Consider the following 13,563-nt stretch of genomic DNA (forward strand, 5'->3'; position numbering starts at 1 on the left):
ACACACTCATTTTACTTCTTAATCAATCAACTGGACAATGAAACAGATTATATCCTCTGTAAACCTGTAGATCCAACTGGGGAGAAGTGGGAAGCAGAGGTCCAACACACTAGATGGTAAGATTCAGAGGGAGCCTATTTTTCCAGCCCCTTGAAATAGTCTTTAAAGTTTAACAGAGACAGAAGTCCTGCACCTGGAACAAAGTGACACCATGCAACAGTCCAGGCTGAGGGCTGACCAGGTACAATACAACTTTGCAGAAAGTGACCTCATGTCCCAGGAGAAAAACAGAACATGGAGTTAACAGTGTTCATCTACAACTCAAAAATGTAGCTTAATACCAGGCTTCACTAACAGGACTACAATCAACAGGTCCGAAGAAGTGATCACTTCTATGCTGACTGGAACTACATCTGCAATGGTGCCATTTTGGGCTCCCCAGTACAAAACAAGCATTGACACACAGGAGCAAGTCTGGCAGAGGACCACTGCAATAGCTAGAGCACACAGCAATGAAGATGTGTTTGTTCAGCTTGAAGTAAAGGTGTTTGCAGGTGTGTCTTACTGCTACCTCCGCTATCTATGGGGGCCTACAAAATACAGGGCAAGATTCTTCCTAGACCTGTACAAGAGGACAACAGATGACAGTTGCAGCAAGAAATATTCCTAGTAGGTAACAGGAGAAGCTTCACCATCAGCATAGTTAAACACTGAACCCAAAGATGTTTCAGAACCTGTATCTATGGAGACATTCACAACTGGATGGGCCTGAGCAACTTCTCTCTGGTTGGACCAGACTACTTCTTGAGGGCTTCTGTGTGTTCACAATGATTACAATTCACATTACATGAAGGTAGGTAGAGAGACAACACAGACAAATCTAACACTAAACATGGTATTTTGGATGGAAAACCCAAACCGAGAATAAGAATGTCATCCAGACAGATGAAGTTTATGTGCCCACTTTCAAGCAGAACCTAGTTTTGCTTAAAATACACTCAAATACTACTTCCAAAGGAAAACTTGCAACTTTACTCTGCTAGAACGTATAAGCATTGCATATTCCAAATCCTAAAAGCACTGAAGGCATGGCTTCAGGTATTCAAGAACACTTAAGTGTCTCATATGGCTCTGCTGCCAATCATTTTGGATATCTCATCTTTGAGAAAAGTGTGTTGTAACTCAGAACACTTAGGAAAGACTATGAAAACATGTAAGACCTGTGGATTTGATATATGGGGCTATAAAGTACACAGATTAAGAAATCTATTCGATTTTGTCTTGCAGTTCAACATTTCACTAGGAAAATCATGCAAAGAGTTAGAGTTAATTTTTAGTTATCAAACTGACCAAAAAAGTTAAATAACTTTGGCCAAAGAAACTGTACAAGGAAGTTAACATCCAATAAAAACATGTGATACTTCAACTAGGTTAGAAACCAAGTGACATCTAATGGTGTAAGACCCATACAGCCATATTCCACATTCATCACTGCGTAATGGCTAATTAATTTTTGTCTCAAGAAGCAGCAACATTTCCACTTCTATCATGAATACCTGTTGAGTGATCAGAATCCCTTTTGACCATCAGAAGGAAGGAGTGCTACAGTAGTGTAAGCAATCCTGAGACACATGTACTGGTTTTCCCATTTAATTAAAAAAATTCAAACAAAATAGTGGAAATAAGCCACAAGTAATAAAATGTAGGAAGAAGCACTCTACTAAAGACTGAAGCCTCAAGAGACAGAACATGAACTTGTTTCTGGTTCTCGCTTTGGTCACAAATCAAACTGATCAGATAGACAAGAGAAAATCCTAAGTTTTGTAATTACAAAGCTGCCCCTTTGCTCTTGTACCTATCATCTCACAACATAATATCTTCATCCATATTTCTCTAAGTGTTAAGGTCACTCCAGGACTTCCAATTTCCACAGAAGTCTTATGTTTAAGATTGTCTTTCATGTTTCACTTTCACAGGTTTCTCTGCAAACAGATTCATGGAGTGGCAGTAACAGCTGCCCCAAGCCACAAATGCAATATTTCTTTCTTTTCTTGTTGGCTAAATGGGGGGGGGGGAAATGACCATGTTCTTAGTTGCCTGTTACTCAGCAGTTTCTACAAATGTGGTTTTTCATGTATTCTATTTGACCACATCCCCACTTATTCCATATTCTTCTGTTATATATGTATATACATATGCACACACATATACATACAAAATTAATATTAGTATCATTCAGCTGTTCGGCCTGTCTTTGCAGTTCACAGTACAGCCCCTCTGCTGCTGCTTCTCTGGTTTCACTAGCTAAAAATCAGTCTGCTGTACAAAGCTTTCACAATTTTTAGTTTGTGGCATCCCATACCAGTTACCTCTTTCCCTCAGCTAACTTTTTCCAGAAATTGCTTAACCTTCAAGTTGTCACTGTTTCAGCTTGAAGTATTACAGGGCTTCAGCACTGCTTGCCTCAAGGTTAACTGCAACAAGTTTACACCTTTGATCCCTTATCAGACTGAAAAGCATGTTGGAAAACTACTGGAATTGGTTCATTCATGTATAGCAAGGATCTGAAAACATTTCCCAACTGGTCATACATAGCTACAATAGTTCCCGTTTAGAAACGTGAATCATTAAGCTTCCAACATTTCAAACTGACAGCACACTACAGAAGCACAAGTATCAAATCACTCAGATGTTTAACAACAGTATTCAGCTATCCACAATCTTTTTATACATAGGTCTAACACGCAAGCACAAAAAGTTGCCTGCTGTTTCATCCCAGTTGTTTGGGTTTGGTTTTTATTTTTTCCTTAGGTGAAAGCAGTAGTGAAATGGCACCTAAGAGAGACCTGTAGAAGCCAAAGGTCTAGCTGGGTAAGACCTAGTCCAAAATCCTACCATATTCACAAGAGCCACTCAGAAGGTTTGGAATCAAATCCTGCCAAAGGAAAAGATTTAGCAGGCTAAGGAGGAGCCAGGAACTTGGAAACCAGGGACTAATGAGAAACCTGGAAAAAACTGTTTGGGACATGCTATCATTTAGAAGGCAAACTCTGCTTTTTTCAGTGACTCAAGCTACAGATAATGTGCATCTGATACCTCATATTGCATATCTGCACATCAAGCTCAACCTGATATAAACAGCCAGAAAATGATGTAATCAATGTGAATCAGTCTAGTTTTATAACAAATAGGCAGATCTGACTTTGTAACAGAAGTTACATGTCTGGATAACCAATAGCTATATGCAGTACATTAACCATTGCAACAGTCATACAACTTCTGGATGATAATTACACACTATGAATGTTTATATCAAATGGCTCAAGCATCTGCAAGTCCCATCAGCACTAAGGAGAGGCCAAAAGTCACTAGTCAAAGTTTCTGAAGCAAGCACAAACAAGCAATAGCTAAACATAGGCAAGAGTTCTCACCACTTCGCTCTATACTTTCAAGGAGCCTATCAGTCCTCTTTTTGCCATTTTAGATATAGAGTTCATCCTAACACAGCTATGGCATTACAATGGAAAACTGCACCCAGCTATAAGGTTTCTATTTTAGTTTGGTTACAGAGAATCTGTGAGGGTGCCAAGATGTGCAGAGGAAAACCATTTAATGAGATTCAAAGAGCCAAAACTGTTAATCTCATTTTTAGTAAGTTTGAAGGATGACTTGGCTTTGTTAAATACCTTCAAGCAAAGAAACTACTAATGCTACAAGGCCATGTGTATAGTGAAATGGCACAGCATTAACCAACGACTACAATCCGAAGCCATGTTAATTCTAAACAGAGGTAACATCCTTTTCCTACAGGGAAGCAATAAACCACTGGATCAACTTGCAGAAGGAAAAGTATTCTCTGCATTTCTGTTGAAATTAGATACCTCTTGAAACACTATGTACAGTTTTGGTTAATTACAAACACTGTCCAGATGCATTTGGACACAAGACATAATTGCTATTTCTTGCCTTTAAATCACTGGCTTCAAATTTGAACTTCTGCAAGAGGTGTTTTCTGAGTCTCCCTTGAACATCTTATTTTTAAGTAACTAAAGGCAAACAAACTTTGAAGGCAATACCCTAGGGATGAACATGGATGCAAGATTCCAGAAAGCAAGCAATGGACAGCATAACCTATCATTTTCATTCTAATCAAAACACTTTCCATTAGCTACCTACCACATCTTCCAGTATCAGCCTGGTACAAGCTTAAAAACTTACACTAATTCAGACTTCTCCTTGAAACTACATTACCCTACTTGACCTTCAATGTTAACCTCATTTTTGTCATGTCCTTTCTACTTGCCTTATACTGTCTTTAGCTGACCACTTAAGGATGTCTGTCCTGTGTGAGGAGTCATTGTTTTCCCCATCCTGAGATCATGCTACATGGAAAAGCATTTGGAAGATGGGGAGAAAAAAGGTATTTCAACAGATTGATCTTGACCTCTTAATATCCTTACATGGAGTGCCTCGTATTCTGTCTGTAGACAGAAGTATTTATAGACACCTAACACTTGAAGCATTTGACAAAGTAGGGCAAATTTCAGTGCTGGAATGCCTTGCTTATTCTCTGGAGAACAAAACCAGTTATGACTATCATTAGAGTGTCAAACTTAAAAGGGCCAATGCCAAATTGTTTTAAATAAGAAGTTGGATGTGAATTAGTGATTTTCTCACTAACGATGCTCTGAAAACAATGGCTTCTTTCCCATCCTTTCCCATCTTCTGCCTTCTTCAGACACGTAATTTATGATACATTTGACTGTAACCCAGTCAGGTTTCTCTCTCGCAGTTCAGGTTGGATGAATGACATTGGACTGGGCAAATCCTATCTAACTGCAGGACATCTTAGGCAGTGAAAAAGACCATCTGCATGAATTGATCCTTCCTAGTTCTACTGGGCAAGCCATATTTGAAGATGGACAGGAAACATCTGTATGTAGCTTTACCAGCTGTAGTTACAGGTTGCTGTCTAAATTTTCTGCACAGTTCTTGAGCATGTTATGTAGTGAATTCATCAGCTGTCTGTACCAAGATAAAAAGATGATTTGATTACAGCAGCAGAAGCAGCTCCCAGTATTTCATTGAAAATATTTTTCAATACATGGTGTAATTAATGTTTCTCAGTGATAAAGATTTGGTGGCATTGCTAGAGAGAACAAATATGATGCCTTCTTTTGGTAAGAGAACTGCCTTTATTAAAGGAATCATTTTGTAGGCAAAGTGTTGGTAGGTTTCTTACTCAAAGGGTTTGTTTTTGTTTTTGTTTTTTACACTGGGTTCATCACTTACTTTTAAGAATGGGTGCATAACCCTCAATCCTTTGTAAGGAACTTCAACTCTTATTCCAAAGCACTGATAATATCAGAGTATCTCACTACTGTTGGGCTTAAACCTTAAAACTAGGATGTTGATCCAAAAAGAAAATATGCAATTGCTTTACTGATAAACTCTAACATTTTGGAATATTTAGTAAATGCAGCCTCTTCTCTCTCCAGTTACGATCTCTTGGAGGGAGAAAAGGGATAGTTCAGAGCAACTCATATCTGTCCACAGTGGTGAGGTGCAGGAAAAGTGTAGGAAGTGATGTTTCTACAACTGTGCATGCACAAACAACATACTGCAGAAAAAATTTACAGCACTTAGCTACTAATACTATTTACAGCTGCCAAACACAGCTTTATGCAGTGAGACATGCACCATGTGCTTAGGTATATTGAGTTCTTGTGATTATAGAGGACTTCAATAGTGTTAAGTATAAGTAGAGATTCAGGGTAAAGTACTAGTAAGGTCATTCTGTAAAGTAACAGGAAAATGGATGAAGTCCTCACTAAAACCCACGTTTAGGCTTTTTGTGAAGCATTTTATAACTTTGCAAATTAATTAATTTAAAACAGCCATTTGGAAGTGGTAATCTATGGTCATAAGATGCTTAGTACAAAATTACTAATATTGACGGTTTTGAGCAACTTGCTTGTGCTTTCACTTTGCATGCCTCCTGGATTTCTCTGAAGGAGAAACACAGAACATGCCCCTGTTTTGGCATTCATATTTGGGGTTCCTTTCTAGCTTGAGTAGTGTCTACATCTAGGCTTTATTCAGGCTAAAATAAAGCCTGAGGTCTTACACTTGTTGACTTCCAGCTGACAAAGTCCTATAAGAAGGCACAGATCTAGTTAGCACAGTAAGTCTTCCTCTGTTCAGAGCCTTAGAAATGGAGATAACCTTTTTTCTTTCCCACTTTACATGCAGTTGGAGTCAGTGCAGGTCTACACAAGAGGCCCAGCAGATAGACAGTACCCAGCTTTTATCAGGCTTCAGGTAAGGCTCATTTCCCCAATTAAGGAAATGAGAGAATCCAAGGGGGATTCATAGCATGTTATGCATTTAAAATGAATGATGCTTAAAAACCAACTTTCATGGTTTTCTGGTCTAGAAAGAGGCAGATAATGTTTAATCAGATCTCATAATTAAGGTTGGGAAAAGTCTTGTATACAGGCTGGCAGCTGAGTCATTGCTCATTTACATTAAATCTCACCAACCTGTTTAGCTAAACCTATACCAAGTTTTCAAGCCATTAGTCCAGCTGCAAGAGTCTTAATCACATAATTAAACTCCTTTGCTTGACCTTATGCTCAAGTTAACTGTGGACCCAACAGATCAGCTGGTATTAGTCCTTGAAAACAATGACCAAATGAGGTCTTTGCCCAACTGTATCAAACACTGAAAAGTAACACTTGTTTTGCCTATAACATTAAATTTACTGCTCCAAAAGGCTATTTAGAAAGCTTTAAAAAAGTCTGTGTTAACCAGAACTCAAGCCTTTTGTGCAAGATGTTTAAACATAACTAAGATGATGTACTTTGAGTTATAAATGTAGCCTGCTCTATTAATTTTTGGCTTCTGTTCTGTCATGCTATTACAGCCTTTGGCATTCAGTATAAAGCAGATTCACCTACTGCATACCAGGAGTAAATAGAGACAAGCTCTACTGCATGAAAGTTGACAATATATGCTAAACCCCCACAAATTATATATTTAACCATAAATACTTAGAGTGTGGTTTTTATAAGATTGTATTTTAACTGCCTTATGTTTCTCCAGAAAGTGTAATTGTCCATTTCATCAAGCCAAACATTGGTTTGAAACACATAGAAAACATTGCTCATTAAAGCCTGCATTTTCAACAATATTGAAGTTTTTGAGAGTATCAGTTGCTACAACAAGATCAAATCTCTTCTACCATCTCAGAAAGAAAAAGTATACTTAGTTACAGTAAGTAGAGATCATATCTACAACATGTGAGTATTCAATAAGACAGAGCAGATAGCTGTAAGTTTATCTATCAGCACAACCATTAAAAGGTCATAGTTTGCTCTATGTTTAAGGAATAACACCATTAGAATTAATTCAATTTAAATGAAACAAAATAAATTGCTGAGAAGACAAATCAATATTTGCATTTAGTTCCAGTTCAGTGGTTTATATAAGATAAAACCCTAGTACCAGAGAAGTCAATGAAAACTACAAGTGCTTGGCCAACCTTTATCTTAACTTGAAGTTAGTTGCATCTATTTTTGCTCTGTGTCCAGTATCCATAAAAACTAGAGAAACTATATTTAAAAACCTACTTCCTACCTTTAAAATAAGTTTCACTTATCAACATATTCTATCTGATCACAGAGCATAAAAGTAGCATCTACAACAGTTTTATTTAGTTTTCAGTAGGTCATAAAAATGGCAGCTATTCCAAGACAAGCACTGCATTTCCACTTTCTAAAATTGACTGGATGATATAGTGAATAAAGTGTTTTTGCTAATGTAACTTTTTTTTCCAAGCTGAGCACTACAAAAGAAACTTTTCTTTCATTTATAAAACACTTTAATGGCCTGACTGTATCTGTAGTTAACAGAACTCCACTATAGCCTTTTGATTACATTAACATTCACAATGAAGAAATGTCCATCCATCATCTGTTTAAACTAGGCTAGCACAGGACACCGTATCTCAATACTTTCTCCACCTCTTTCCTATTAAGAAAGAACACAACTCAAAGATACCCAGTGCAAGAACACATGTCAATAATGGCAAACCAAAGCCATCATTTACACAGTCCAACTCTTGAATTCAGTACATCAGAAGGCTAGTTTTAAGCATCACTGTATGGTATCCATTGATCTAAGGAAATTAGGAAAAAAGTGATGCACAGTAATCAAAGTACTCATATCATCAAGCATAGGTGGAATTCAGGTAGCTTATTTCAGTCCAACTCCAGTTCCTACAACTAAGCAGAGTTTGAGGAAATCAGACTATTTGAATTTCTCCCAGAAAAGGTCAAGACTAATGAGCCTATCAATGCCATTGATTATATTCTCCCAGCAAACACCTGCCAAGCCGAGAAGCTGTTTACAAGAAACAAAGATCTGTGCAACCTGCTCAAAGTGATCACATTTTGAAAGATGACAGATTTTGCCCTTCTAAACTCTGCCTCAGAAGAGTTTCTATTTTTAATCACAAAAACATGGAAGCTGAAATATGAATAAAAAAATTACATTTGTTAAAGTACTGAAACACTTAAAACTGCATTAAGTCTAGAAATAGCCAAAAATAAATGTGGATAAATGATTTATTTCAAGTATGGGGGAGACAGGAGAAAAATCCATCCCCCTTGGGAAATTATATGAACCACCAGGAATAAGACTAACACCTACATACTAAATTTGAAGATGATTTTAAATACAAGGGAACCACCTTGCAAAAGAGACCATAGTCTGATAGACTACGAACAAAGAACTAATGGTTCAGTTACCTGCACTATTACAAAAATTGTTTAAAATTACATATCCTTCCCAATAACACAAGTAGGAAGAAAAGCAGAGGAGCTGCTAAGATCTTCTAGAAGCATAGACAGAGTTCAGTAGTTGCAGAACACTGATAATAAGATAAAAATACAAATACAGGACAACTATTTACTTTATGTATCAACTAACAAACACTGTCAAGCCTTTTTATAAGTACATAAATGCACACATAATTCAAGTCCTCTTTATACAGAGGAGCTGAAAGTTTGCCAGACTGAGAACAACTGAGAGCTTCAGCCTGAAGAAAAAATCTGGACCATTCTGAAGGCCATAAATCTTTTGCTGAGATCAATTTTTCAAACAAGAGACCAAAACAATCAATAAAATTGATGGTGACCTTAAACAGCAATATCAGTATTGCAACAGCTAGTGTAATTCAAACTGCGCAAAAATTGTTTATAAGCATAGGAAAAGGAAGGGGAAAGGCAACATTATAAAAAACAAATCCAGCATGATTTCAATTAGCTTGTTTTTAATGAAACCAGGCTAAAACTCATTCCCAGCTTCAGTCAAGTTTCATAGAGGAATAAAGACTAAAAATGTTACCATTCTCTCTCAATAAAAATCAACATTAAGGGCTGCATAGAGGGAAAGTTGAGGAAAGCTCCACAATTATCCATCTGCTTGCTAGTCACCACTCTCAGCTCCAGAATCACCGTAACACATCATCTGCCCAAATAACTGGTCAAAAAGGGATGGTTAATAACACAGATGAGCAAGAGTTATACCAGATGTTATATGGAATGATAAATTAACAGTAAGAGAATTACAGGAGACTAGCTTAAGATGTCTACTTCCACTGGTACCGTTGCTCATGGAACAGCCCATATTTACATCTTAATAAAAATCACAGAATTCTCTTATCTGTAAATCCACTGAGAAGTTCAGATCTTAGTTTTCCCTGAGTATATTATGAAATTTAATAAAATACCTCTCTGCATGTTCGTATGGCAAACATATACACTGAAGTGACACTTCAGATGCTAAATTATTCACTGGCTAGGGTTTATTTTTAAGGTCTTCTACATAAGTGTTAAAACAAATGGGAGATTTTAAAGTTAACTGAAATGGATTGCTACACATAGTTTCCACTAAAAATAGTAATTTCTTCAAATCAACTAAATAAGCTGTAAGCAAGCTGTTTTCTGGACATAGCTATACATCAAAGCTTCATATTAGACTAAAGCAAATCAAAGCCATGAAGAGATTGAGCTGCTTATTACTGCTGAGCATGCACATATCACATAGGAAATACAAGAAATTAATTTATCTTACCTTCAGGTGCATCTGCATCACAGTCTTTAGATACAAATGTCACATTCCTCGGCTGGCCATCAATTGTCTTATTAGTCTGCATTATAAATACAGAAGATTAGCACATTAGTCTACCAGCAATGTTCTTCCACACACAGCGTTAGTCCCTGAAACAAACACATCTCCCAATTAATTATTAATTTCATAAAAAAGGCTTTGACAAACTTCTTACAATATTCAAAAGCATTCTTAATGCTTTTGAACAGTATATGCAGAGTAAGCTGTAAGTGGTACAACATGAACATTGCTAAATAAGCTATTAATTTTTTCTAAATGAAAGCATGTGTTCTTTTTGAAGACTTGGGAAAAAACTTCATCTCTGAAATTAAGCCTTTTAACTGTGCATAAAATAAATTCGGAATTCAACTTTCATGATGAAGACACCACAGAAGTGTTAGGCTTGCATAATGATACCTAATGCAGTTTACTTCTAGTCTAAAAGCCAGATGATAGTATCCAATACACTTAGATAGTCAGAGTGGAGGAAGACCTTGTAGAATCATTGAAGTTGGAAAAGACCTTTAAGACCATCAAGTCCAACTGTCATCCTCACACTGCCAAGTCCTTCACCACTAAACCATGTCTCTAAGCACCACATCTACGCATCTTTTAAATACCTCCAGGGATGGTAACTCAACCACTTCCCTGGGCAGCCTGTTCCAATGATTGATAACCCCTTTGGTGAAGAATTTCTTCCGAATATCGAATCTAAATCTCCCCTGACACAACTTCAGGCCATTTCCTCTTGTCCTTTCGCTAGTAACTTGGGAGAAGAGACCAACACCCATCTGGCTACAACCTCCATTCAGGTAGTGGTAGAGAGTGATAAGGTCTCCCCTCAGCCTACTTTTCTCCACGCTAAACAACCCCAGGTCTCTCAGCTGTTCCTCACAAGACTAGTGCTCTAGACCCTTCACCAGCTTTATAGCCCCTCTTTGGACACACTCCGGCACCTCAATGTCTTTCTTGTAGTAAGGGGCCCAAAACTGAACACAGTACTCGAGACGTGGCCTCACCAGTGCTCAGTCCAGGGGGATGATCACTTCTCTAGTCCTGCTGGCCACACTTTCTCATACAAGCCTATATGAACTCTATGTACCATGCTTACTTTTCAATAATCAGTGAATAATTTTAGCAGAGTTCAATACAAATCCTTTGTACTACATTGATTTCTTCATACACTAATTCACTTCAGAGGGTCTCATATCTACTGTACTTTCACCCTCATAACTTCCTAAACGGGAAGCCCTCTAAAGAAATCAGTAAGGGTCAACACCCTTTCTCCTTCAGGCTGAAGAAAACATGTTCTTTAAAACCTACCAGAAATCAGTACATGCTAGCACAGAAAACTAAGTGTTTCTCTGACAACTTAATTGAGAAAGTTTAGAAATATTAAGTAAATTCAGCTTTCACTCTGAACATTCAAGAGAAACAACCAAGTGTCTATGCTAAAAAGCAGCAGTTTGTATGAGGATTTAATCTCATTTCATGCACACACATGGAAGCATGGAGACCGCTCCTACGTTATAAGAATTTGATCCAAAAGGAGTTTGATTAGGCACACGAATCAGGAACCAAAAGTAAGAGGACAACATGTAGATAGAAACAATAGGATAAGAACAGAAGACATGAAGTTTCAATTATTTAGTGTACATTTAGCAGTGGTCCATCTCCAAGAGGTATTCCAGCTGGCTGTCACTATTACAGCTTGCACTGCCCAGTCAGAAAGAGTGCTTCTTTCAGAAGAACATTATACATGGTACAATTACACAGGGGCATACAAAAAGCACAGAACAATCAAGAATCTTGCCATTTAAAAATTTTGTCCTCCTTATCTTTATTCATTTTAATTTTTAAATAGCAGAAATTTAAAGTACAACATGCAACAATAGCTAGACCTGCAGGTTTCCTTTGATAACATCTATGCCTTTTTTCCAGGTCTGATAGCATTCTTGTTCTCCATGAACACTCCTGTAATTAAAGATTTCTGACATATCTGGATTCAACTCTAAATGCTTTCGACAAGCTCAAGACACTGGGGTGTGCCTTGAAGTCATAAAACCAGCCTCTCTTTCCCCAGCAATCCTTTCTTCTCTCCTACACAAGGCAAAACCTTGTAAAGGTCCACTGAAAGTTTTCTACCCTTCCACAAAGCAGACATGAAAAAAATGAAACATGTATTCCAAAAGATATATAAAGCATTTCATAGTATTAACCCTTCCTAATAAAGATTACGAACCACATTTACCATGGTAATCTCATTATCAGCTGAACCCCATTTTCATGTAGCTAGAATTTCTAACATTCAAATTTAAGATTCTTTAATGTAGAAGTAGTATTACACAAACTACATAAGTATTCAAAGCAGCAAAATGCAGTCTTACACAAAGCTAACCACACAGAAAAGAAGTTGGAAGTTATTACTTATATTAAAGGATTAACTAAAAACTAAAAATATTTATGGTAAGACTCAGCAAGAGTTCAGTATCACTTCAGTCAGTGAAAGAATTTAGAATAAAAGGGGGAAAAAAAATAATCACACCTTTGTCAGCACAGAATTGGTTTCTGCATGCTAGAACTCTTCCAAGCAGATCACTGAACAAGCCAAGATCTGCTCTCTTGAATCCAGGGTTGGGATCATACTATTTGCCCTGTTCTCTCCTCTCAGAATTTCAAACATTAACCACTGCAGCCAAGACTGCCCTTGATCACTTCTTCCTTGTTTTCAGCACCAGGTCCAAGACAGCACCTCCCTATTTCAGCTCAATTGCCTGTGTCAAGAAGTTGTCATCAATGCACTCCAGAAGCTTCCTGGATTGCTTGTGCTCAACTAAGTTACTCTTCCAGCAGACACCTGGGTGGCTCAAGCCTCCTGTGAGGACCAGGGACTGCGAACATGAAATTACTTACAGGTGTCTTGAGGGATCATCTGCTATCTGCTACTTCCTCCTGCTCAGACAGCCTGTAGCAGACATTATCACCCATGATATATCACCCATGTATACATATATATATATATATGCCCTCTAATCCTAACCCATAAGCACTTAGCTAGCTTATCCATTTTACCCATCCCAAGGCAGAACTCCATGCATATCCACTGCTCTCTCACATAAAGGTCGACTCAACTCTCCATATTGTCCATCCCATCTTAGAGCCCACACCTAGCCACAGCAGCACTTAGTTGCATGAGCTATTTCACCACATCTAATCCCAATAACACTGCAGACCTGCAACTGCATGAAAACTTCAACTCCTCCTTTGCTTCTCCTGCTGTGTGCATTAGTATTCAAGCACTTCAGAGGCACTCAAGTTGTGCCCATTTCCCAGAAAAGGTATAAGAGCTTTGCCCTTAACGCTGTCATCTCCGCATTTTTGTATTAGCAT

At 37.7% G+C, this 13,563-nt stretch overlaps 1 protein-coding gene across 1 annotated transcript in view; it reads right to left on the reverse strand.

Moving 5' to 3' along the window:
- The window catches only part of LMBRD1 (LMBR1 domain containing 1), an 81,679-nt gene that overhangs the window by 3,950 nt on the left and 64,166 nt on the right, over window positions 1-13,563 (reverse strand). Inside the window, exon 14 of the mRNA XM_075747421.1 lies at window positions 10,138-10,213. Within this exon, the coding sequence (XP_075603536.1) occupies window positions 10,138-10,213 (76 nt within the window). The remainder of the gene's footprint in view (window positions 1-10,137; window positions 10,214-13,563) is intronic.

The sequence above is a fragment of the Balearica regulorum genome, chromosome 3 (genome assembly GCF_011004875.1).
Source record: "Balearica regulorum gibbericeps isolate bBalReg1 chromosome 3, bBalReg1.pri, whole genome shotgun sequence".
Lineage (NCBI taxonomy): Eukaryota > Metazoa > Chordata > Aves > Gruiformes > Gruidae > Balearica > Balearica regulorum.